The 24,139-nt window shown below is 37.9% G+C and overlaps 1 protein-coding gene across 2 annotated transcripts; it reads left to right on the forward strand.

Annotated features, from left to right (window-relative positions):
- Nucleotides 1-506: 506 nt before the first annotated feature.
- Nucleotides 507-20,976, forward strand: ICOS (inducible T cell costimulator). 2 transcript variants are annotated; one of them, XM_084891953.1, is made up of 5 exons: nt 507-642; nt 13,500-13,823; nt 15,754-15,860; nt 16,849-16,979; nt 19,117-20,976. In XM_084891953.1, coding segments are annotated over exons 1-5 (621 nt in total). In that variant the 5' UTR covers nt 507-584; the 3' UTR covers nt 19,118-20,976. The 2 variants fall into 2 exon arrangements, with proteins under 2 accessions (XP_084748079.1, XP_084748080.1); XM_084891954.1 differs by having other exon boundaries at nt 16,849-16,933.
- Nucleotides 20,977-24,139: the final 3,163 nt, after the last annotated feature.

Below are 24,139 nucleotides of genomic sequence, written 5' to 3' on the forward strand. Positions count from 1 at the left end.
AGATATCTTCATTTCCATTTCTGTAATACCATTTATTTCTTATTTCAAAGGCTTTCCATCTCTCAGGCAAATGGAAGACAGAAATGTGCCAAAATATGTTATTCATCTTGTGTCCGTTTTTAGATTCTGGTATCCCAATATCTATTTTTCAGAAAAGGAGGGTAGTTCTGAAAAGAATAGGCATTGTCTCTTTCACTCGTTTCACTGGAACCAGAGTGACGGTAGACTTTTCCTGTGTCCTCAAAATCATTGACAATCCACGAGTTATGCTTACCCCTCTAGTAGCAATAATACCCCTTGCACAGCCACTGAGTGTCATCAATTAAAAGTCACATCCTTGCCTAGAGAAGTGGGTGGGAGTGGGGTGGAGGGGTCATTGGACAAAAGGGGGACATTTTAGTACTTTCAACAATAAAGATACATTTAAAAAAAAGTCACATCCTTGCCTTGAGGGTAAGTGTGACACTGCATCAACCCCCACAAAGCCACTTCCTTTCCAGCAAGTAGAAAACATCTAGGAACATGAATTTTGCTGTTATTTTTTTCAGCTCTATAGAAGAGGATTTTATCTGTTCTTGCCAAAGATGAAGTTGGACCTTTGGTATTTCTTTCTCTTCTACTTCCAAGTTGAAGTTCTAACAGGTAAGTGGTCTATTGAATATTTCTTAGGTTATAACTTTAATAAGTGACAGTAAGAAAAATCAAAGGTAGAAAATTTACCCATCAAATAGAAAAAAAATATTTTTGAAAGTAAGAACAATTGCAGAAGGGCCCATGTACATGGATGATTAAGGGTATTTATCACTCATATTACTGTTAATGGCATTGAGTTTGTACTGCTTCCTTTGATATTATGTTTTAAGATAAAGAAAAAGTTTTCATCAGTCCATTAAAGTTTTTAATTACCTGCTTGGAGTTACCTTTTAGTGGATAAAGTAGAAGAGTGGCCTACTATTCTCAGAGAAAGATGAAAGGCAGAATGACTTGTATCAATGGAATGAAAATGAAAAGTCCTGATATTGGGCTGGGAATTATTTCTGAAGGAGAAAATGAAATGGAAGAACTTTGAAAAAAAGGATTTTTGTTTTAATCTTATCTGGGTGGTCTATTATCAGAAATGCCCAGGCCTCCACAGAGTTTTCTCAACACCAAGAGTGAGAGACCCTCTAAAAGGCCAAGGAGTAGTGGATGATGTAAACACACACCCCAGCCCTTGTAGACATTAAAAAAGTAATAGTTCTGAAGTTCTCATTCTTTCTCTCAAGTGGCATATGTCAGACTATATTTAAACAATTTAAATAATACTATCTATAACTGAACTAATATATGTGTTCCTACTGCTTCTTACTCTGTACATTTTATTTAGTATTACATTTATTTTATCTTTAACTCTGAGCCATGTGTTTGAGACTGGGAAAAGAAAAGTGAAATTATATTAAGTTGGGGAATTCTATTAATACTAAAAGTGAAATCACCTCTTTTAGTAGGTATAACCTCATCTAGAAATAATAAATTGTTTTAGTGGTACAAAGAAATAGACTAATTAAAACACACACACACACACACACACACACACACACACACACACAAACACCACACACTCAAAAGTAAATTCGTCAAAATGTTTGACTTTCAGTGGCTCAAGGTGGCTGGAATGCTCTTGTAAAGAAGAACGAGGAATGAGGAAATAGGATCTACTTATAAATCCCAAGGGCAGTTTGTGACAACTTGCTTATCTAGTAACTACGGTTTTTCTACAACCCAGTGGAATCATTTAGTGACACAAACAATGAACAAATAGCTTCAGAATTAAATGTATTTATTCATTCACTCACTTATCAATTTATTCATATTGTATCAAGCACTTGCTATTCAGGAGGTACTCTGCTAGCTGCTGTACATACAATGATGAGCAAAGCTAGGTCAGCCCCTGCTCTCATGAAGCTAAATAAATGGTTGGGAGAAAGGGACTAATCATATAATCCCATGAAGTAATGATAATTACAGGTAGAACTCAGTTCTGTCAAAGAATACATTAAAGAAGCCCATCTAGACTGGGTGGGTGTAGAGGTGGTATTGGGGAGCACGGTTCATTGACGTCTTTTGTGTGAAGTGGTACTTAAACTGATATGTGAAGGTCAAGTAGGAGTAAATGGGGAGAATGGTGTGAGGGACATTCCATACCGGGAGGAGAGTAAGTGCTACGGCCCAATGGCAGGAAGGAATAAGGTAAGGCCATGGAACCGGAAGAAGGCAATGTGCCTGCGTACAGAGAAGGGAGGCGTGGGGGATGATGCAAGATGAGGTTGGGAAGGGAAGCAGAATCCCAACATGGCTGTCTATAGAAAGAACTACTTCACACATTTTAGGTCTATGAAATTTTGCAAGACCTTTCCTACACTGGATACTAAAAACAAATAAATAAAAGACAGAAACAAATTTTAAAAAAATTTAAAGCCAAATAGGGAAATAAGTCAAAAGTGTTTTTGTCCTTAGGCAAGGCTGTGGGAGTCTTGAAATAACTGGTTACTTTTTGACAAAATATTTTTTCTGACTTTTTTCTGTTGGAACACTAAATTCTTTTGTGCATATGTGCATATAATACAAATAGAAGGCTTCTACCTCCTGGAGTTACCTTCATATGCTGCTGCTGATTTTTTTTTTTTTAGTTCAATGTGGAGCCTTAAAACTTGAATGTCCCTTCTAGTTTTTATATCAAAAATAAAAAGAGTGGGGGGCAATGGAAAGATATGCACACATATAATACCTTAATAAAAATAATAAAAAATAAAAAAATTAAATTAAAAAAAGAGGAAGACAGACTCAAGAGTTTTGATTCTGTCAACCACCAGTTCTGATAGAATCTTTTGTTTGAGCCAATTTGACATAGACGTGGGACTTTCAATAATCCATTAAAGAGCGTTTAAATGTAACTTTTTTGAATTTAGCAGACAAGTTTATATTCTCCTTGGGCTCAGCACCAAAAAAGTCCATCCATGACTCAACAATGCTACCATCACCAACATCTCTATTGCCCTCACGATTAAAACTCTTTTCATTTTGTACTATATAGATCAAAGCAAAAATCTCATAGTAGTATCTGTTTGCACTTATTTAAATATGATGAGAGTTTCTTGGATATGTGAATTCATATTTTTACATTTCTACAGGCAGGTGACAGAATAATCATTATGAATTTAAACCCTGTTACAGCAAAGATCTAGACATCTTTGCAGGATCAAGTGTTAAGCATATATAATTTCATATCTAAGAAATTACAATCACAACATACATGTGACACCAATGTGACTACTTTAAGTGTTTGGGACAATTATATACCCAATATATCCTGAAGGAAAATAAATATCTGAAAATACCTTCTAAATCTAGCCTAATGCACTAAGTCAGTGGTCAGCAAACTCATTAGTCAACAGAGCCAAATATCAACAATACAACTATTGAAATTTCTTTTGAGAGCCAAAAACCAACTTTTGCGCATGGGCCACGAAGTTGCAATTTCACTGTATGTGCGCTCTGGCACGTGTTATTTTGTGGAAGAGCCACACTCAAGGGGCTAAAGAGCTGCATGTGGTTCGAAAGTCGCGGCTTGCCGACCACTGCACTAAGTGGCTCTTTAAGAGTGTGGACTCTGGTTTCCTATTATTTAGTCCAAATTATGGCTTTACCATATATTGGCTCTATAACCGTGGGCCAGTAATTTAAAAACCACAGTTTCTTCATCTGTAAAACAAGGATAAAAATAGACAATTTGACTGAAAAGGCTGTTATGAACAACAAATACGTGCAATGCATTTAACATAGTACTCGGTGTATAAGAAACACTCCATGCTTGTAAGTTATTGCTGTTATTTTTGGAAGCTTTTGAAAGCTTAGATATTTATATAACTTCTAGACCTACTGAGCCTCAGAGGACTGGTTTGGAATCATTCAGTACTGAAACCAGAAAGGCCTGTGTTCGTGCTGCCTGTCACTAACAGAACCAATAAGTAGCGACAAGGCTTGAATCTTTATATTTTATTCAGGTGGACAGGGATCGGAGAAGATGGCGTGTTATACACCCTACATTCTGTCTCCCAGCTCATCTCAAGCTGACCCTTTTTATGAGAAGAAAAGAGTAGGTAAAGCGTTTGGGATTCAGGAAAACAATTGGTAAGGGGTTTGGGATCCAGGGAAAATGGTTACTCAGATAAGAGCTGCAATCTGGTGGTTTTCCAGGCATCCCTTCCTCTGATGACTGGTGATTCTTCATCTGTGTCCTGGGGGGGCTGATGTCCTCTCCCTGGAGCACATGACTCAGATATCGTCTTGGTCCCTCTTGGTTCCTTGCAGTCCTCCTGGGGCACAGAGGTCGAATTGCGGGCAGGCCTCCCCAAGTCAGGTCAGGTCCAGTCATACATTCCAGTCCCTGGAACAATAGCTTTCTACATGCATTGATTACCAAGCCCAGTAACTATATAACAAGCTAAGATTTTTAAAATCTTGAGTTTCCCATCATTATGAATCTTTGTCTTTGGACTGGGAAACCAGTGTCCTCTGATGGTAAATAGGGTCTCTTGCTCTGCCTTTCTTGCTCTGCTCAGCCTGTTGCAGGACAGTTGCCACCATGCTTATCCTCTATATTTTTCTATGTACTTATTCATTTAATATTATTGAGCTTCTAATATGTTCCAGGTCCTGGCATTATTTTGGGGACCATGATGCAGTCCTTATTCTTTTATTAAAAATATATTTTCATTGATTTCAGAGAAGAAGGGAGAGGGAGAGAGATAGAAGCATCCACGATTGAGGTTGCCTCCTGCACGCCCCCTACTGGGGATCAAGCAAGCCCGAATTCCCTGACAGGGAATCAAATAGTGACCTCCTGGTTCATAGATTGACCCTCAACCACTGAGCCACACTGGCAGGGCAGCAGTTCTTATTCTTGTGAAGCTCATGGTTAAATGAGAAAGATGGGCAAAAATAATTATGCTCTAAACATATATGCATTACAAATATACTGGTGTAAACAAAATACTATTGAGAGAATAGAAATAGGAGAGGTTTTTTTTTTTTTTTTTTTTTTTTTTGTGGGAGAAGGGACAAATTCAAAATGATTCTTAAAGAATGAATGAGGGTTTCTCTAGGCAGATAAAGGGGTAATAGGATACCCTAGTCTATGGAAATGGAAGTAACAATGTAAAAAGAATGGCCAAAATTTTTGGTATGGCTTAAATATACTGTCTGAGATGGTCAAAGAATTTTGTGTCATGGCAAACATTTTTTACTATTTTTACGTCGTAAGCAACAATGCAATAGGACCTTTTAAGCTGGGGAGTGAAATGCTTTTTGGAAATACAATTTTGGGAGCAACTTGGAGAAGAGACTCAAGAGGAGAGAGACTGCTATTGAGAAAGACAGTCAAGAAAATGCTTTCACAGACGAGGGAAGACATTGAAAGACCTGGATTGGGAATGGGAGGGGAGGTAAACAATGGGATTCAAAAGACATCCTTGAGCTGTGGTGACCAATTGGATTAGGAGAGTCAGAGGGGGAGGAATAGGAGGACTCTGAGTTTCTGAGAGTTGGACAAGTGACTCCCTCAAAGCATGAGGTTTTGGGGTTTGTGAGTGAATATTGAATTCAGTTTGGAAATGCTAATTTTGGGGTGTCAGGGGATTTCCAGGTGGAGATGTTGAAAGGAAATGGGAAACATTCCCTGGAGCCAGGGCTTGAGAAAAAGGTGTGTCAGTGGATCCTTAAATGTGAGCAAGTTCACCCAGTGAACACCTTGTCTGCGTGCCCTAAGGGCTTTGCCCAGCAGTTGAAGGAAGCGAAGTATGTGGATATTCGAGAGTACTGACAAAACCCTCTCTCCCTCCCCCTGGAAGAGAGTTGGGTCTATTTTAATCTCATGTGATTTTCCTAGGAGGACAATTTCAAATCAATGGCAATGAAATAACTGAAGAAATAACTTGTTTGCAAATTAATTACTTAGTGAGTATTTGCTGCAAAGTTTTATATCACCTCTGGGATTTTTCAATTTTCGTGAAGAAAATCGGTTTTTACTAGAAGAAAATTAATCTTTCATTTGACTTAGAGGACAAGGCTTGTTTTATTCCCCAGTACAAAGTTCCTTGGAGAGTATGGAGCATACAAACAATTCACATCTCGTGTGTGTGTGTATGTGTGTGTGTGTGTGTGTGTGTGTGTTTGTTTATTTTTTATTTTACATTTCCTCCTTTTCCACATTTTGGCCTTTTCCCTAGTTAATGTTAAGTGTTTGGATTTAGTTTTTTTGCCTACTCTTCTTACTGATTTCAATCACTTATGGGTGCCTTTGAATAATAATACAAATATAGAAATGATCTATGTATTAAATTTTTAGCTAGTAGAACTCATAAGAAGTGACAATGCTTTTATGAAAGGAGAAAAAAAAAAGTGTTAGAAAGCACATTTTTAGAATTTCTTAGTAAAAGATCAAATGTAACAGAAGCCTAAAAATAAACGTTGCAATTTTTAGAACTTGCCTCTATGTCACATTCCTGTGCTGTGCTCAGCTATAGCTTATCATGGTTTGATTAAAGAAAATGTGTTTAATAAGCACTATCAATAATGTGAACTCAGGAGATCTTATCTTTCTATCACCCTGACACCTTTGGGAGGTTTGTGGTTAGAAGTCTGAGCTAAGGAGAACAAAGTCAAATTGCTGATTTGTCTCACATCCCTGCACTGTGTGGATTTTCTGAATGTTTTTGTCAAAAGATTTTCAACCGGGGATAGTACAACTGCTTACAAAGAGTCCTGGCAGGATGGGTTCAGACAAGACTGTCTTATACTGAAGAAATGAAATAGTTTAGATATTAAATGAATCAACTTGCAAATAAACGTTTCCCAGGTGAATACATTTTTCTTCAGAAAATTTTCTTAACAGCTCCCCAAAACAAAGATGCAAATGCTTTTATCTGAAAAAAATTGAAAACCTAAAGAAAGGTCACCTAATATAAAGATTCTGTTTTTTCTCTTGAAAACATTAGTCCATGGATATCAATAGTAATATTATACAAATCATAGTTAGCAGCAGTTAACAGGTTTGAACCTCTTGGGAAAAGATTGTGCCCTACAGACATGTAGTCAACATGATTAAGAAGATATAGTACCTGTTCTTTAGAGCAGTGATTTTCAGCTGGTGTGCCCCAAGAATCTTTAAAATGTGCAATATCTGACTATTTAGTCAGGGACATTGACTTCTTTCCCTTAGATTGTGAAAACAAACAAACAAACAAACAAAAAATGACAAAAGCCAACATAACAATAGCCATCCAGTGTGAATGAGTCAAAATTTAACTTTTTTTTTGTCAGATTGGCAAAAAATATATCTTTTGGTGTGCCACAGAATTTTAGTAATTAGTTTATGTGTGCCATGAAATGAAAAAGGCACACTGCTCTACAGTATTTATAATCCGAGAATACCAACAAGAAGTAAATAGATACAATATCAACAAAAAAACTAAGAATTAATAACCAAATTTTTAAGACTCCTTACCAGGATTCAAGAGAACATATTCCTATTTTTAATAATGTATTAAATGCTAAAAGATATAGCATGGCTATTGTAGCAGAAATCACTCACATGCTGTGGTTATGAGACATCTAGGTGTGTTAGAATACTCATTGGTCCCAGAGCCCCTGCACATTGGACAAATATAATGACTGTGAACTCTGGCGGTCCTAATAACCAACCAGATTTAAACCTGACCTTCCCTCTAAAGACATAAAAAAGACAAGAGAATCATTAATCATCTAAATACATCTTTATGAACTTGGGAGATACAGGCATGGCAATGGCACTATCCAATTTTGTGTGTTAGAAAATCATACTGGTTTCCTTGAGGAAAATGGATGGTAAGTGGGAAAGAATGACAACGGAGAGTTAGGAAGCTCTTATAGTCCCAGGGATAGATGATGCTGGTTTGGACAGTTGTAGTTTAGATGGAGAAGTGAATAGTACATTCTACTGGGCATGAAACAGGAAATTAGACTTTCTTCCCAATAGACAGATTTTAACAGTGGTCTTATAAGACTCAGACTGTGGTGAACACCGTTTAGCATCATATGGCTCCCTGCTTCCATAACCCTTCCCTTGGTTGTTGCTAGTGGCACTCCAATCTTAAATTAAACCCCAAATATTTCATGCACCCAAGAAGTTATGTGACCTTATAGACAATCTAAACTGCCTAAGCCGTCAGTTGTCTGAGTTGGTATCTGGAGAAAATTCAAGCATGAGAGAAAGGAACAAAGGGCAAGATGAAAGAGATTGGTGAAGGGGACACTTGCAATTTTTAATTATTGATGTGGCAGAGGAACTGATCAAGCAGAAATGACACCCAAGCACTGGCTATAAAAATGTTGGTTGGATATTAATTAGACTTGGAGATAAAAACATCCAGGGAGAGTGAAGAAAACATTCTAGCTTCTTCTCTTGTTGTATAAAATAATGCACAGATTTTCCTTAAAGTGTCTATCTATCCATTAAATACTTGAGTCTTGGTGATAGTTGTAACTATCCTTTTTGATACTGCTTTTCAAATGTCACCAAAGATTAAGAGAATTTGTGATTAGGTATTTGAGCATATCTGTTCTGTAGATGCCAAAATAATTATGAAGCAATCCATTAAATGCCATACCTAGTTTCTTTAGTTGAAACCATTCAAATTGCAAACAGATTTACCAAGTGGTTTTTCAGATGGAGAACTTAAGCACTGAATATGTAGAAACTTAAGTCAGGCTGTTTATCACTACATCTATATATATAAAAGCCTAAGCAATCATTTGACCATTTGACCATCTGACCGGTAGCTATGACATGCACTGACCACCAAGGGGCAGATGCTCCATGCAGGAGCTCAGAGATGTAATGACTTGGCAGCTGTAGTTTTTGGGTAACACACCTGAACCAGAAAGGAGGGAGCCAAATTCCAGGGTGAGTCACCTTCTTGCAATCTGGGATCCTTCAGGGGATGTCAGAGAGCTGGTTTCAGCCCAATTTCCACAGGCCAGCCAAGGGATCCAGTGCATGAATCTGCACTGGGCCTCTAGTTTGATAATAAAGAGGTGACCAGTAATTTTTACATGAATTATGATAAAATAAAAAAAGTAAGCATGTCCAGTAGAAATGACACTTAGGAGCATATCTCCACTTACTCCTCTGATGTCAAAGGCACAAACCCTTGGCACTGTCACTCAAGAAAACTTGAGATAGTCTTTCTAGCCCTACCAAAATACTTTTATGGGCAAATAAGATAGTCTCATTCATTTATATTTTTCCCAACACCCTGAAACAGCCCACTAAGATGCTGGGCAGAGAGGGGTCTATGGGAATATGATTTCTTCTCTGGAAGACCCAACAACAAAATAATAGCTTTCTTGGTTATTTGCAGCCTCAGATGGTATGTTCTGGTCCTGGATCCATGGAGACTAGTAGTTAGGGAAAACTTTAAGATGTTTTCTAACTTCCTAACCCTAACCATAACCATGACACTAATCCTTTCACAGGTGAAAAGACTGAAGTCAAGAGAGGTACTCTAGTCACAGAGGCTTGCTAATGCCAGAGCCAGAATTTGCTTTTGGTTTCCTTGGGAACCACTGAATTGGACTTCTTCCATCTTGTACTGTCAACCATTTTGTGTGAACACAAAAGGGGAAAAATATGATGACAAAATCATCTTCAGAAATAGAGAGCAATGCATTTATGTCTGTTTGTGCACTCAGTGGCTGCAGAAACTTTTACTCCAAGATGTCTTTGTGGTTTACTTAGTGCCATTGTAAAGTCCCTGGGAGATTTACTATGATTATTTCTAAAGGAACCAGCCCACTGCTTTTATCTTCTACAGCAGACAGTAGAGCAGTAGAGACATAAGCATCAAAACAATAGTAGCACATACTTTACTCAGACAAGTAAGTCCCCAAGCAAAACAACTTTCATTTTCATATAATACAGACTTCATCTATACTCATGCTATTGGTTCTTTCCCCTTAGCTTATATTATTCCCTCTATTTTAAAAATGAACTAAGCATTGTTTTTCTATACTTTAAAAATTTTAATTCTAGAACAAAACATCTATAAAGAAAAGTGAGCAAATATAAATGTTCTGTCCATGAGTAAGTTATAAAGCATACTACCTCATTCGTACAACCACAAACATTAAGAAATAAAACATTGTCAGCACATAGAAGTCTTCCATGCCTGTATTTTCCTTCCTGATGTCAACTATTCCAACTCTTCTCCCCTTTTAGACTGAACTTTGTGATATTCACTGAGGTTATATATTCTGTTTCTATCTATCCTTTTAGTCATTATCATAACATGCATACTTCACTTATCAAAATTTTAAGTTACTGTCCTTCTAGACAGTATGTTCTAGGTTTATAGGTGGTTTCTTTCACCACGTTGAAGATATAAGACACAATTTCACTGTATCATGGCTTTTATGTTTGTTGCAACATCACCTGTCAATCTAATAGGTGCTTCTTTGAAGATAATCAGTCTTTTTCCTCTTCTTCTTCTTCTTCTTCTTCTTCTTCTTCTTCTTCTTCTTCTTCTTCTTCTTCTTCTTCTTCTCTCCCTCTCTCTCTCTCTCTCTCTCTCTCTCTCTCTCTCTCTGCTTTTAGGATTTTCATTATGCTATGTGTAGATGTAAATATTTTGCAAATACCTGCTAGTGATTTGTTGGGATTCTTGAATCTGTGGATTATGACTGCACTGTGAATAAATTTTCTAGCCTATTTTTTCAGTTTATCAGCTTTCTCTTTACCTTTCATACTCAATCTTTCCACTGAGTTTTTAATCTGTGTGGTTTTTGCCAGTATTAGTTGTTGTGTGTGGTTTTTTTTCAAATTAGTTTATCTTTTTTGAATTTTCTATGCTCTGCAGATATTATTATTATAACTTTGTCTTTTGTTTCCTTAAACATAGTAAGCTCAATTGTTTTATTTTGTGGGTCTGATAATTCAAATATATAATTGTTTGTAGATTTGTTTTTGTAGTCTGTTGTTTCTGTTATGTTTCCCTTTGTGTCTGATTATTTTTTTATAGTGTGTTTGTCATTGTATTTAATTATTATTTGTAAATATGATGTGAGGCCTGAGATGTAAATTTTTTCTTCCTGGAATAGTTTGCATTTTTATTTTCTAAAGCCTCTGGGTAATAATAATCCAAAATCACTTTAAACAAAATGTAAGAATTGAGATAGACCACTGAAGAGATTCAAAGGTGGTTTATAATCTGCATGAGGGCTGGTTTACTTCTGGTTTACCTGTACTCCAAGGATGTAACCTTTTGGGATCCCAGCTTATTGAGTAAAAGATCTCCTACTAGATTTCTCACTTTTCACACTCTGGGAGTTGAAACAGGAAAACAAAAGTTTGAATCTGGGAGAACAGCAAGTGCTTTCAGAGTAAAAGTAGCTCCTAAACTCTGCTTATATCTCTGAGTTCTGGTTCTTCAAGTTTAACCTAGTACTTTTAAACTACTTTCCTCTCTTTTAATAATATTTCAAGACATTTTATTCAGCATTTTAGTTGTTGGGGTATGAGGTGATTTTGAACAACCTGGACTGCCATACTGAAAGCTAGAATACCTGTGTGTATATTCACAAGCAAACCCCAAGTTGAAAATCTATTCCCAAGTAATATGACAGATTTGCATTGAAGCCTGCATATATTAAGAAAAATAAGTAACTGTGGCAAACCTTAAATAAAATTAATAAAAAATCTTAAGTAAAATTTTAAATAAAATTTGTGCAAGTAGAGTCCTAGTAAATGAATCCTCCTGCCTAATGCCAATCACATTATAAATTGGAGCAGTTCTTTCAGCATTAGTAGATGCTTTAACAAATTATGATAGATTAACATTATGGCCCTTTATACCACCATAAAAAGGATAATTATTATGACTATGTCAAAATGGAACATTTATGATATATCCTTAAAGGACAATGGAGAAAAACAAAATAATATGTTTGCTATATAAAACAAGTATGTATATGGATGGAAAAAAAAAACCCAAAAATATACAAACGTTTCAGAATATAGAGATTTTAAAACAAGTAGAAAACTTTCATGATAATATTTTCCCAAAACAATTTCAGCATAAAACTTTCTCACATTTAAAAAAAAGGAAGAAGAAAAAAAGGAAGGCAATGCGCAGTTTGAACTTATCCTATATAATAAAAGAGTAATATGCAAATTGACCAAATGACAAAATGACAGGTCATTATGATGTGCACTTACCACCAGGGTATAGGTGCTCAATGCAGGAGCTGTCCCCTGGTGGTCAGTGCTGCTCAGCCACAAGCCAGGCCTAAGCTGTCAGTTGGACATCCCCCAAGGGCTCCCAGCCTGCAAAAGGGTGCAGGCTGAGCTGAGTAATCTAATAACTCAGAATCTGTAGCTAGGCCAAAACCATCTCAGTCTCCTCCTTCTGTGATTCCTATGTAGCTCTCAAAGACAACTTTGTCTTCCTAGAAGATTAAAATTAATTTTAAAAAATGAAACAGTAAATAAATATTTGGGTCCTTACCTTTTTCATCAGACCTTAATTTAGTTTTTATTGGATGAGGTTCTGAGAAGACACACATTTCTATCATTTGAAAATGATGCATCTGTTCTTTTACATTTTAGCAAGAGAGTATACTATCAATGTATATTTAAATATTATCACTTATTTTTAGTGTAAGCTATTGTACTTTTAAAAATTTTTTCTTAACTGTTTCATTCTCAAAATATCTTCCCAAAACTCTCCTTGTTTGACTAAGTGTAAATCCTCCCTCAATTTCAATATTAAAAATAATTTCCTCAAAGTGGCATTTTCTTATTTAAAACAATATTTTTATTGCTTTCAGAGAAGAAGGGAGAGGGAGAGAGAGATAGAAATATCACTGATGAGAGAGAATCTTTGATTGGCTGCCTCCTGGATGCCTCCTACTGGGGATCAAGCCCACAACCTAGGCATGTGCCCTGACTGGGAATCGAACCGTGATCTCCTGGTTCATAGGTCAATGCTTAACCACTGAACCACACCAGCCAAAAAGTGGCATTTTTTGATTTTACAATAAAAATTAGAACCAGTATCACCGCCTTCATTCAATTAGTTCTCCATACCTTACACAAATCATGGTGCATTACTACATATTTATTTGTTAACCATCTTTTTCCAATATGGAAGTTGCCAAAGGTCAGGAACCATATCTGTTTCATTCATACTCTGTAAATATATTGTCTAATATGCTGCATATTATATATTCATATATGACAAACAAGCTTCTGTTTAGGGTTCTTCTAGGGCACAGTTTTAACTATTATGTTCTTTATTGTTGTGAAGTTTTTTTTTTCCATTTTTATACAATAGAGGTGACTTTATGAAGAGATTACTTTTGTATTCAAATATAATTATTAGGGCAACCTATTCCTAAAATGTTGTTTTTTTCCCCTTTTTATCCAGAAAAAATCGATTTTGCCCAGTCTAAAATATTTACATTTCACAATGGAGGTGTACAAATGTTATGCAAATGCTATGAGGATGTCCAGCAATTTAGAATGGAGTTGATGAAAGGGACGCAAATAATTTGTGATTTCAGTAAGACAAAGAAAGGAAACACCATATCCGAACAGAGTTTGGAATCCTGTCAACCATCCAATAACAGTGTCTCTTACTTTCTGAATAACTTGGACAGTTCTCATGACAGCTATTACTCCTGCAAACTATCAATTTTTGATCCTCCTCCTTTTCGAGAGCAGATCAAGAGCGAATATTTGCATATTTACGGTAAGATATTGTTTTCATCTTCTGGATGTAAATATACATATGCATTTTGACAACTTTTTTTTGCTAATGAAAAAAAATAAGTATATTTTGGGTTGGAGTTCATTTAGGTGCAATTGATGACAATTATGATGAAAATATGTAAGGAATGATCTATATATATATATATAAAAAGAGGTAATATGCAAATTAGCTGGGATGGACTGGCTCAGGAGTCAGCTGTGCATGCAGATGGATGGGAGGGGACTGAGTGCCACCCTCAGCCCCAGCAGCCTAGGGGAGGCTGGAGATGGGGACGGGCCAGAGCAGAGACACAACACACAGGAGCGCCTGCTCTGAACCACCACAGCATGGCTGGGAGCAGGCCCCCAGTGGACACACACAGGGGTGGGGGCCTGCTCACAGCAGCCTATGGCACAGCTTGGAGCTTGACCCCACCCCTGCAGACACACACGGGGGGCCTCTGTGTATGAGCTGCAGAGAAAAACACCTTTTATACCTTTTCTGACCACTCATTGGCTAAGCTCCCTGTACACCGCCACTTGCAGTATTCTTGATAACTTGGGTAATAAGAATCCAAGAAGGTGATCTAGGGTTTTTCCACCTCAGTCCTGGAGGAAAAAATGAAAGCTGAGGGGCTAAGAAATGTCATATCCTGCTCAAGCCAGTTTGTTTCAGTGGATAGAGCCTCAGCCTGCTGACTACAGGGTCTGGTTGGATTCTGATCAAGGGCATGTACCTAGGTTGCAGGCTCCTCCCTGACCATGGCCAACGCCAGGGCTCATGCAGGAGGCAACCAATCAAAGTGTCCCTCTCACATTGATGTTTCTCTCTGTCTTTCCCTCTCTCTTCCAAGCTCTCTAAAAATCAATGGAAACATATCCTATGAAAGACACATCTTGAAAATGCCTAAAGAAAGTTGTCATTTTTCATGGTGAAGGGACTGGAGTCCATGTTGATGAAAATACCTTGGCAGCTGTGGTGGCTGGCAGTGGCAGCAGCAGTGGGGTGATGGGGATGGCACCTTCCCCTGATCAGCCTGGTCACCTCCTGCAGAGGGAGGCCAGACTGTGGCTTAGGCCTGATCCCCGCTGAGGGCTCCCAGATTGTGAGAGGGGGCAGGCTGGGCTGAGATACCCCCCACCCCCAATGCACGAATTTTATGTACCAGGTCTCTAGTTTATTAATAATAATTGATATTAATCAGTAATATGCCATTTGATAATGTAGATTGCTGAGTTAGAAATAGATCATGCTGTCTCTAAAACAAATATGCCATTGCCCAGCTGGCATGGCTCAGTGGTTTGACCTGTGCACAAGAGGTCGCAGTTTGATTCCCAGTCAGGGCAAATCCTGAATTGCAGACTCAATCCCCAGTGGGGCATGCAGGAGGCAGCCAATCAATGACTCTCATCATTGATGTTTTTACCTCTCTCTCTCCCTTCCTCTCTTAAATCAATAAAAATATGAAAAAATAACTAAAACACATATGCCATCAAAAATCAGGAAAAATGTAGACAAATATCCAAACCCATGGTTAATGACTATTAGTTCTATTCACATAAGGCTGTGGGTTTTTGCTGAATTTGCAGAATTCAGTGAGATGACTAAAAAGAACAGTGTTAAGTCATTACTTTTTTCTACTTATTCTTTTGCAAAAGTATAGATAGAAAAGTCTTTTTTATTAGTCCCATTTGTAAACATATTTGTGCTTACAGTCTTTTAGGTTTTAGTTTTTGGATCCTGGTTATAATACTAAAATGATGTTTTACTATTTACTGGGTTTATGGTTGCAATGAATGAAGATAAGCTCATTTGATTAAATCGTTCTTTACATTTAAAAAAAACAAAACAAAAACCACCTTGGGATTCAGCCCTGAAAGAGATTTGATTTTTAGAATTTGTTCTTAACATCTCTTTTTTTCTAACCCAGAATCACAGTTTTGTTGCCAGCTGAAGTTCTGGCTACCGATAGGATGTGCAGCTTTTGGTGTCGTCTTCATTTTTGGATGCACATTTTTTTGTTGGCTTAAAAATAAGGTGAGCAATATCTACCTTTTGTTGAATCAACTTTACTTAGGAACATCAGTGGAAACTTACTCATCAAAGTACATATTACTCTTATCAGAGTACATGGATCAACAGGAAGACTATATATTTTTTTCTCTCAAGATATACCTACTAACTAAACTAAGCTTTACAACTGCTTCATTTCAAAACTTATTCAATGGCTTACAAAGAGATATGTTAACAAATATGAGATAATTGAAGCCCATAAAAGACAAAAAGTCAGGAGGAAGGTAAAAACATAAAAATTGATGCTTCTTGCTTTTAAAAATTATTTAATGTGGGCTGCACATTTTATCCTAAGCTTCCTAAGAGTCGGGACAAAGATGAAACTGTTCTATTTTACTCCATTGGCTAATTAAGAAATAATCAGTAATAAAATCTTATAAGGTACCAGTAGTAGCTGAGAAGTAAATGGCTAGCTTGTTTCCATGGTAAATTATTAGGGCTCCTTATTTTTTTTATGAAAAACCACTGAAAAGCTATGCAGAATGATAAAACAACAACAATAATGACAACAACAAAAATCTGTGCTGAGAATATTCTTTTTAGCCTTTTGCAATACACCTTCTCAAAGAACTTATACCTCCCTGAATATGATGCAAGTCTGCTAATACCCACGTGTAGCAGTGGGTATATTTGTGCCAAATGGAATATGAAAAAAGGAGATAAAGAATGAAGAGGAATGAGATAAAGCCCATGATCTAATTCTACGGAAGACAATAAAGGCCAAAATGAGGAAGTCAGCTCTTTATTTAAAGCCCTTTTCGTTTTGTTCTCTTACTTAGTTGAAAGCCAGGACCCTAAGTCCCATTATAACATTTGTCACATACCAGTCCGACAAAGAATAGAAAACAGTAAACAAATAAACCAAAAACAAACAAACAAACAAACAAACAAAAACAGGGATGGAGATGGGAGAGAGCAGATGACCAACCTGTTGTCTGACTTTCTCTTTCAGAAGCATCAAGCCAGTGTGCACGATGCGAACAGTGAGTACATGTTCATGGCAGCGGTGAACACGGCAAAGAAGCCTGGGATCAAAGGTACAGCAACTTTTAGGGCTTCGGGAAGAGAAGAGCTGTCTTCATAGTAAGCCTGGAATTTTCATTTATGATTTTTAAAAAATATATTTTTATTGATTTCAGAGAGGAAAGGAAAGGGAGAAAGAGATAGAAACATCAATGATGAGAGATGTGGTCATTGATCAGCTGCGTCCTCCACACTCCTTGGTTGGGCATGTGCCCTGACTGGGAATTGATCCCTGACCTCCTGGTTCATAGGTCCATGCACAACCATTGAGCCACACCGGGCTTAATTTATGATTTTAAAGGGAGGAATAATGCCTCTAAGTCTGACTTTTCCTATTTTCTGTGAAAAAATTAACTCTTATTTTTACCTGATTTTATGTTTTTCTCCAGGGTATTGAAAATAAACAAGGTTATAAACTACTATTAAAATTAAACAAACAAGTTTATAAATCACTGTTGTATCAAATAACTTTTCCAATTGATATTTTAAAAATTGAGGTTATTCAAAGCCTCTCTTGTTAAAGAAGTTCATTAAGTCATACAATGAGATTTACTGAATATCAATTAAGTGCAAAAATCTAAGTGAGGCATTGTGGGAGATATGTAGATACATGGAGATTTTAGACAGATTTGGAAGAGAGATCTGGGTTGTGTTACCAAGAGAAAGAATGAGGAATTGGTGAAGATATTGTTAAAATGTGCAAGTTTAAAGAACTTGGATATATCACAGAAGGCCAGTTAGGTGGGAATTTGACCTTTTCCATTCAAATTAAGCATTGTTAACTCGAGTGTAATTAAGTTGAGAAGCATTCAAAAAAGTTGAAGCATCTATTGTAGAAAAATGTAAATTTTATGCTTTAGAGGTTGCAGTGATATGAGGTATATGATGAGACAGAAGCCATTGCATTTTTGCTACAACTCAGTGGTGAAGAACTTATATTAAAGAAACACACAAAACATCTGCCATAGAATTAAAGTATAGAAAGGGAGCTAAATGCTCTTTTAGTCCATCTCACTTTTCAGATGCAAGAAATTATTGGTACTCAGGGTGTCTTTATTACTCAGAAATTGATACCATAGCTTTGACACTAGCAAAGAGCTTGTGTTTCATATAACTTTGCTATTTAAAAAATAATTTATCTTAATCTCTGTGCTCTTAATAATGTGTCTGCTTTGGTATGGAACACTTAAAACAGATCCTGAGACAGAGTCTTGGGGGCAAGTAATATAGGTGGAAGGTGGCCCCAAGAAGAAGGGGTGAGGGAACAAGGAGAGTGAGACAGGTAAGGAGGAAACACAAATGAAGGTTGCATTACTGAGATCTCAGCTAGAGGCCACAGAGTCTCTGAGGAGTGTACAGATGTCTCCTCTAAGTGGGGCATTATCCAATGGCTCCCACCCGCCCTGGTTTAGGGTTGCCTACAGAGCACCTTAATCTTCCACATCCCTAAACTGTGCGCTGTGCTTGGGATGAGTGGCTCAGAAGTCTTCAGAGAAAGCCCTGAGGCAGAAAAGCAGAGAAATGCACCAAGGGCTTTTGTGCTAGAACCCTGGGCATGCACAGAGGTGACCACCCCCTGAGGCTGAAATCAGAGGTGGGTGGTTTCATGTTCCACCCACCAAGCCTAGCATATCCCTTCCAATTGGATGTAAACAAATTACTGTGCAAATGGCCAGAGAGTAAGCTTCTTGAGGGGAAGCAGGACCTTCCTTCTCTGTATTCTGAAAGCATTACGCGTACCCAATTCTAAGCAGAGCCTGACCCAGCACCTCTGTCAAATATTTATTGAAAGATTATCATGTGAATAGCACTGCGCTGAGTGTACTGGACAGAGGGAGGGAAGACCCAAGACAGTCCTAGTTTTCAGTTTGTAATTGTCATCGGGACACATGATATGTTTACACGGAGGGTGGAGTTACGTGTTAGTGTCAGAAGTACGCAATTGCGAAGTGTACATTTCAGATACAATCTGTTATATAGGAGTTGAGAGTGGGCCGAGTAAAACTGTATGGACAATGTGGAAGTGGTGCTGGGCTTTGACTGATAAAGAAAAGTTTGGATGGGTTGTGTCTGTGGGTGTGTATATGCATGTGTGTGTGTGCACGTGATTATAAGAGGCAGAAAAGGGGGGAAGCTTGAGGAAGGGAACTGGCACATGGAGAGCTTTTAAAGAATTTATGCTACCTTTTTGTTACAGATGTTGCTCATAACTTGGGACTCTCTAGCACCCAGGCATGAACCACGTTGGCCATCTCCCGCCTACTTGAAGTGCAAGAATTCCTCCTTTCCTGGACCCTGGAGTGTCCGGCTTGATTTGACGACATACATCTTCTACTGAAGCTTTGTTCAAACTGGACCAGTGACTATATCAGTGAACACGGATAGTAACAGACTGCCTCAGAGCAACTTTACAGAAAGCCGGGGTCATGTGTGCCAACAAACAGACCTGGCTGGAATGGGGTCACTTTCACATCTGCTTCTAGCCAGTGAAACACACACACATCTACAAACATTGTTAGAATACTCCAAGGGCACTGAGCCTACAAAGCAAACAGGCAGCTGACGGCCAGCATGTGTCCGCAACCCACGAACAGACTACCTCTTCTTGTAGGGTGAGCTTCCCTTGTTAAATCAGACAGTAGAGGAGTTGCTTCAGAACTGTCGGTATTTTATTTCTGAGGTGTCAACGTGTGACTATATTGTACTAATGCATTAGTGCACAGTACTCTTTCTTGTCCAACTTCTGAACCCCAGTCCGCCACTCCACCAAGAGTTTAGATACTGTCTGCTCCCAACTTTCCTTTTAAAAGTACTTCTACTATTTGATAGACACTCTGAGGAGGGAGCTATGTCTATATTTTTTCCTCTACTGCTCCATAAAATACATACATATATATATATATATATATATATATATATATATATATATTCTGATGAATATGGTTTACCTATATTCTTCCTACAAGAATATTTTTGCTCCAAAAAGACATCTCCACCCCCCCCTCCCCCAGATTCAATTAAAATGGTATATTTTCTTGACTTGGTATTAGTGGTAGGAAACATTGACCAGAATGGAAAGTGACTTCATTTTATGATCCTGTTTTCTACCATTACCTATGTTTTCAAGGTGCTATTAATTACAAGCTAGGCTATTTTTGTAATCAAAGTCCTGGGGTAGAGACAATGATCTATTCAGCTTCAAACTCCGGCCCTGCTGCCTCTGGGCTCCACTGGTTAAAATGAGCCCCAACAGCCTGGAGTAGCCATCCAGACCTGGATGGAATTCCACGGCTTGAGATACTCCCCCGAGCGAGGGCCAACCAGGCACTGTTGCCCTCAGAGGCTGACATAATCCTGGGACAACAGTGGGTGAGCCTGCATTTGTACTCCCAGGATTTGTGAAGAAGCATCAGCACGATGGCCTCTCCTAGAAACCATGCCACTTGGAAGCCAGCCTGGCCCTTCAAGATAGATTTGGTTGGGGGATTCTCAGATATGTGTAACATGGTCACTCTTAGCCTGGATATTTTCTCTACTTCCTGTGTGCGTGACAAAGACTTCTGAAACAGCCAGTGCGTATTCAACAATAGTTTTAACTATAGGTAAAAATGATGTTATGGTAGCTTTAGTATGTGTCGTTGCCTGCTTATAGTTTATTTTTTTTAAAAACTGAGATCTGATTTGTCATTAGGCATGCTTATATTATTTTAAGCATGTGTAATGCTGGATTTGTACAGTACAATACTGAATTTGTAATTTGAATCAAGTATGGCGTTCTCTGTTTCCAGCTGACTCCAACAACCTGGCTGACTCTGAGGAGGTGTTTCCTAAGGTATTGGCAGCTTTCTGTGAGGAGGCTCAAGGTGGGGAGACCCTTCATGTGGCATGGTTGCCCAAGCTGTGCCCTGAAGCACCCCCATTCTCAGCATGGCACATTTCAAAGTGAAGTGCGGAAGGATACAATTTCTGTGAAATAAAAGCTGGCTTTAAGAGGAGCTGCTTATGAAATGGATTCTAGCAGTAGTAGAAAACTAAATAATAAACATTTGATATTCAGCAACTGAAAATACCTCTCAGTGTTTTCTTGGGGGAGGGAAATGATTACCTTAGCACATTTCCGCTTTTCCTTCTTCCTTTTTTTGGTGTGTGTTATTTATTTTTTTATTCTTTATTGTTTAAAGTATTACATATGTCCCCTTTTTCCCCAGTTGACCTCTCCCCAGCCACCCCGACCTCCCAGCACATGCCCTCACCTGCCTACTGTCTGTGTTTATTGGTTATGCTAATATGTATGCATATGAGTCCTTTGGTTGATCTCTTTCCCACCCTCTTCTCCCACACATACCCTCTCCTCTCTTCCTTCTGAAATTTGTTCAATGCTTCTCTGTCTCTGGATCTATTTTTGTTCATCAGTTTATGTTGTTCATTATATTCCACAAATGAGTGAGATTTTTCTCCAACTGGCTTATTTAATGCTTCCCTGTCTATTCATGCTGTTGTGAATAGTAAGAATTCCTTTTTTTTTTACTATAATGTAGTATTCCACTGTGTAGATGTACCACTGTCTTTTAATCCACTCGTCTGTTGATGGGCACTTAGGCTGTTTCCAGATCTTAGCTTTGGTGAATTGTGCTGCTATTCCTTTTTGGTTGCATATATCCTTTTTGGTTGGTGTTTCTGATTTCTTGGGATATATTTCTAGAAGTGGGATTACTGGGTCAAGTGGGAGTTCCATTTTTAACTTTTGAGGAAACTCCATATTGTTTTCCACAGTGGCTGCACCAGTCTGCATTCCCACTAGCAGTGCACCAAGGTTCCGTTTTTCTCCACATCCCTGCCAGCACTTGTTGTTTGTTGATTTGTTAATTTTAGTCATTCTGACAGATGTGAGATGGTACCTCATTGTCATTTTGACTTGCATCTCTCGGATGATTAATGACTTTGAGCATGTTTTCATGTGTCTCTTGGCCTACTGTATGTCCACTTTTGAAACGTGTCTATTTAAGTCCTTTCTCCTTCTTCTTGAAGATAGTTCTATTGCCACTCTTTTCATTTTCTTTCTTTTTTCTTCCTTCTTTCTTTTTTATTTCTTTATTTTTTAAATTTAATTTTTTTATTGTTGAAATTATTACATATGTCTCCTTTTTTACCCCATTGTCTGCTCCCTGACCACTCCCAACCCCCGTCCCCAGCAGATGCCCTCACCCCCTACTGTCCGTATCTATTCGTTATGCTTATAAGCATGCATTCAAGTCCTTTGATTGGTTCTCTGAGGTTGACTGTCTGTTTGATGATTCTATGTCTCTGGATCTATTTTTGTTCAATAGTTTTTGTTTATTATATTCCACAAATGAGTGAGATCATGTAACACTTATTCTTCTCTGACTGGCTTATTAAATTTTTTGAAACAACCACAAACTTATAAAAAAGTTGGAAGTACAGCCAAACTACTATTCTTTTCTTGAGGAAGTTTCTGACCTTATGCCCTATCACATATGACTAATAGTATCTATTTCCTACAAGCAAGCATACTTCTCTTTATAACCACAATCCATCAACATTGGAAAGTTCACATTGATACATTGCTACCATCTGATCCTCAAACTGCATTCAAGTTTTTCCAGATGCTTCCATAATATAATTTATAGCAGAATCTCCCCCTGCATTTATTTTTCACATCTCTATTGTGTCCTTCACTGTGGACAGTTCCTCTATCTATACTTTCACAGCCTTGGCTCTTTTGAAGATTATGAGCCATTATTTTGTAGAATGTTCTTTGATTTGATTCAGTTTGATGTTTCTTCATAATTAAAAAAACAACAACAGGTGATTGATGTTTGGCAAAAATAACAAAGAAGTGGCGCTATGTTCTTTTAATGTTGATTTTGGTCAGTTAACTGGGGTGTTGTTAGTCAAGTTCTCCACTATAAAGTACTCTTTCCTCTTTTTTTGCAGAGGTACTTTGAAATTTCATAACTCTTCTGTTTTTCACCAAAATTCCCTACCAATGGATAGACATGTGTTACTATCATCATTTTACTTTTATGCATACATTGTCCCCTCCTTGGCCAGTGGGAAACTGTTCAAACTAGTTCTTGTGTTCTTCTAACAAGTCCCCATCATTCTTTCAGCACTTCCTTGCTTTCTGGCAGAATTAAGCATTCCACACTTAGCTCATGTTTTTCCTGTCCCAGAGCTGGAATCCATAGTTTCTCCAAGGAGCCCTGGTATCTTTGGAGTAAGCAATAATTTTTAATAGCCAGGATTTAGGAATTAGTTTTGTTTATTACTATTGGGATTTCCCTGTTCCTAGGCTCCTCAGTGAGCAGAACTGGGACACACACACACACACACACACACACACATAGATATAAATGTGTGTGCATATATATATATATATATTTATGGATATGTATACATTTACATCTATATTTATATCAGTAACTATAAATATATGTTGAAATCCATATGCTCATACTCATGCCTTTAACTCCAATACAACCCTATAGGGTTCAGCCTACATTTATTCCTTTCTATTATTTGTCCCTCTTATGACAGTGAGAAACCTGATTCTCATCCTTTTTTCCCCTCATTCAAAGATAACTTTTCATTTTTTTAGAAAGAGAGGAAGGGAGAGAGAGAGAGAAACATCAGTGTGAGAGAGAGACATTGATCAGATGCCTCTTGTAGGTACCCTGACCAGAGATTGAATTTGTACCTTTTTTGGTGTGTGGGATGATGCTCCAACCAACTGAGCCATTGGCCGGGGCTCATTATCATTAATATGTTTACTTATTTGTGCAATGCCTCAGTATTAAATCAATCTCCCATTTTGGTAGTACCCCCTCTCCTATGTGGTAACCTCCTCTCTCAGTGTTGGCTCTGACTCCTCCATCCAGTACACATACTCCTGGAAGTGGCTTGGGCTCTGCCTCTCCAGGCTTGGCTCTCCCACCCCATGGATTCCTTTCTCACCCTCTTTGGGCTCTAACACCGTAGGCTGGGTGGTCTTTCCATCCCTAGCCCAGGGCCACTGTGGCTCCTTTGGCCTGGGGTGGCTAACCTTATGGCCTGTGTTAAGTTCCAATTGCCTGTAGTGATTATTAGTTTGATACTCTTTATTGGCAGCCATTCCTTCTACCGTGTTTCCCCGAAAATAAGACATCCTCCAAAAATAAGACCTAGCGCATGGGAAGATAAGACATTCCCTGAAAATAAGA

Source organism: Pipistrellus hanaki (genome assembly GCF_964339955.1).
Source record: "Pipistrellus hanaki genome assembly, chromosome: 8".
NCBI lineage: Eukaryota > Metazoa > Chordata > Mammalia > Chiroptera > Vespertilionidae > Pipistrellus > Pipistrellus hanaki.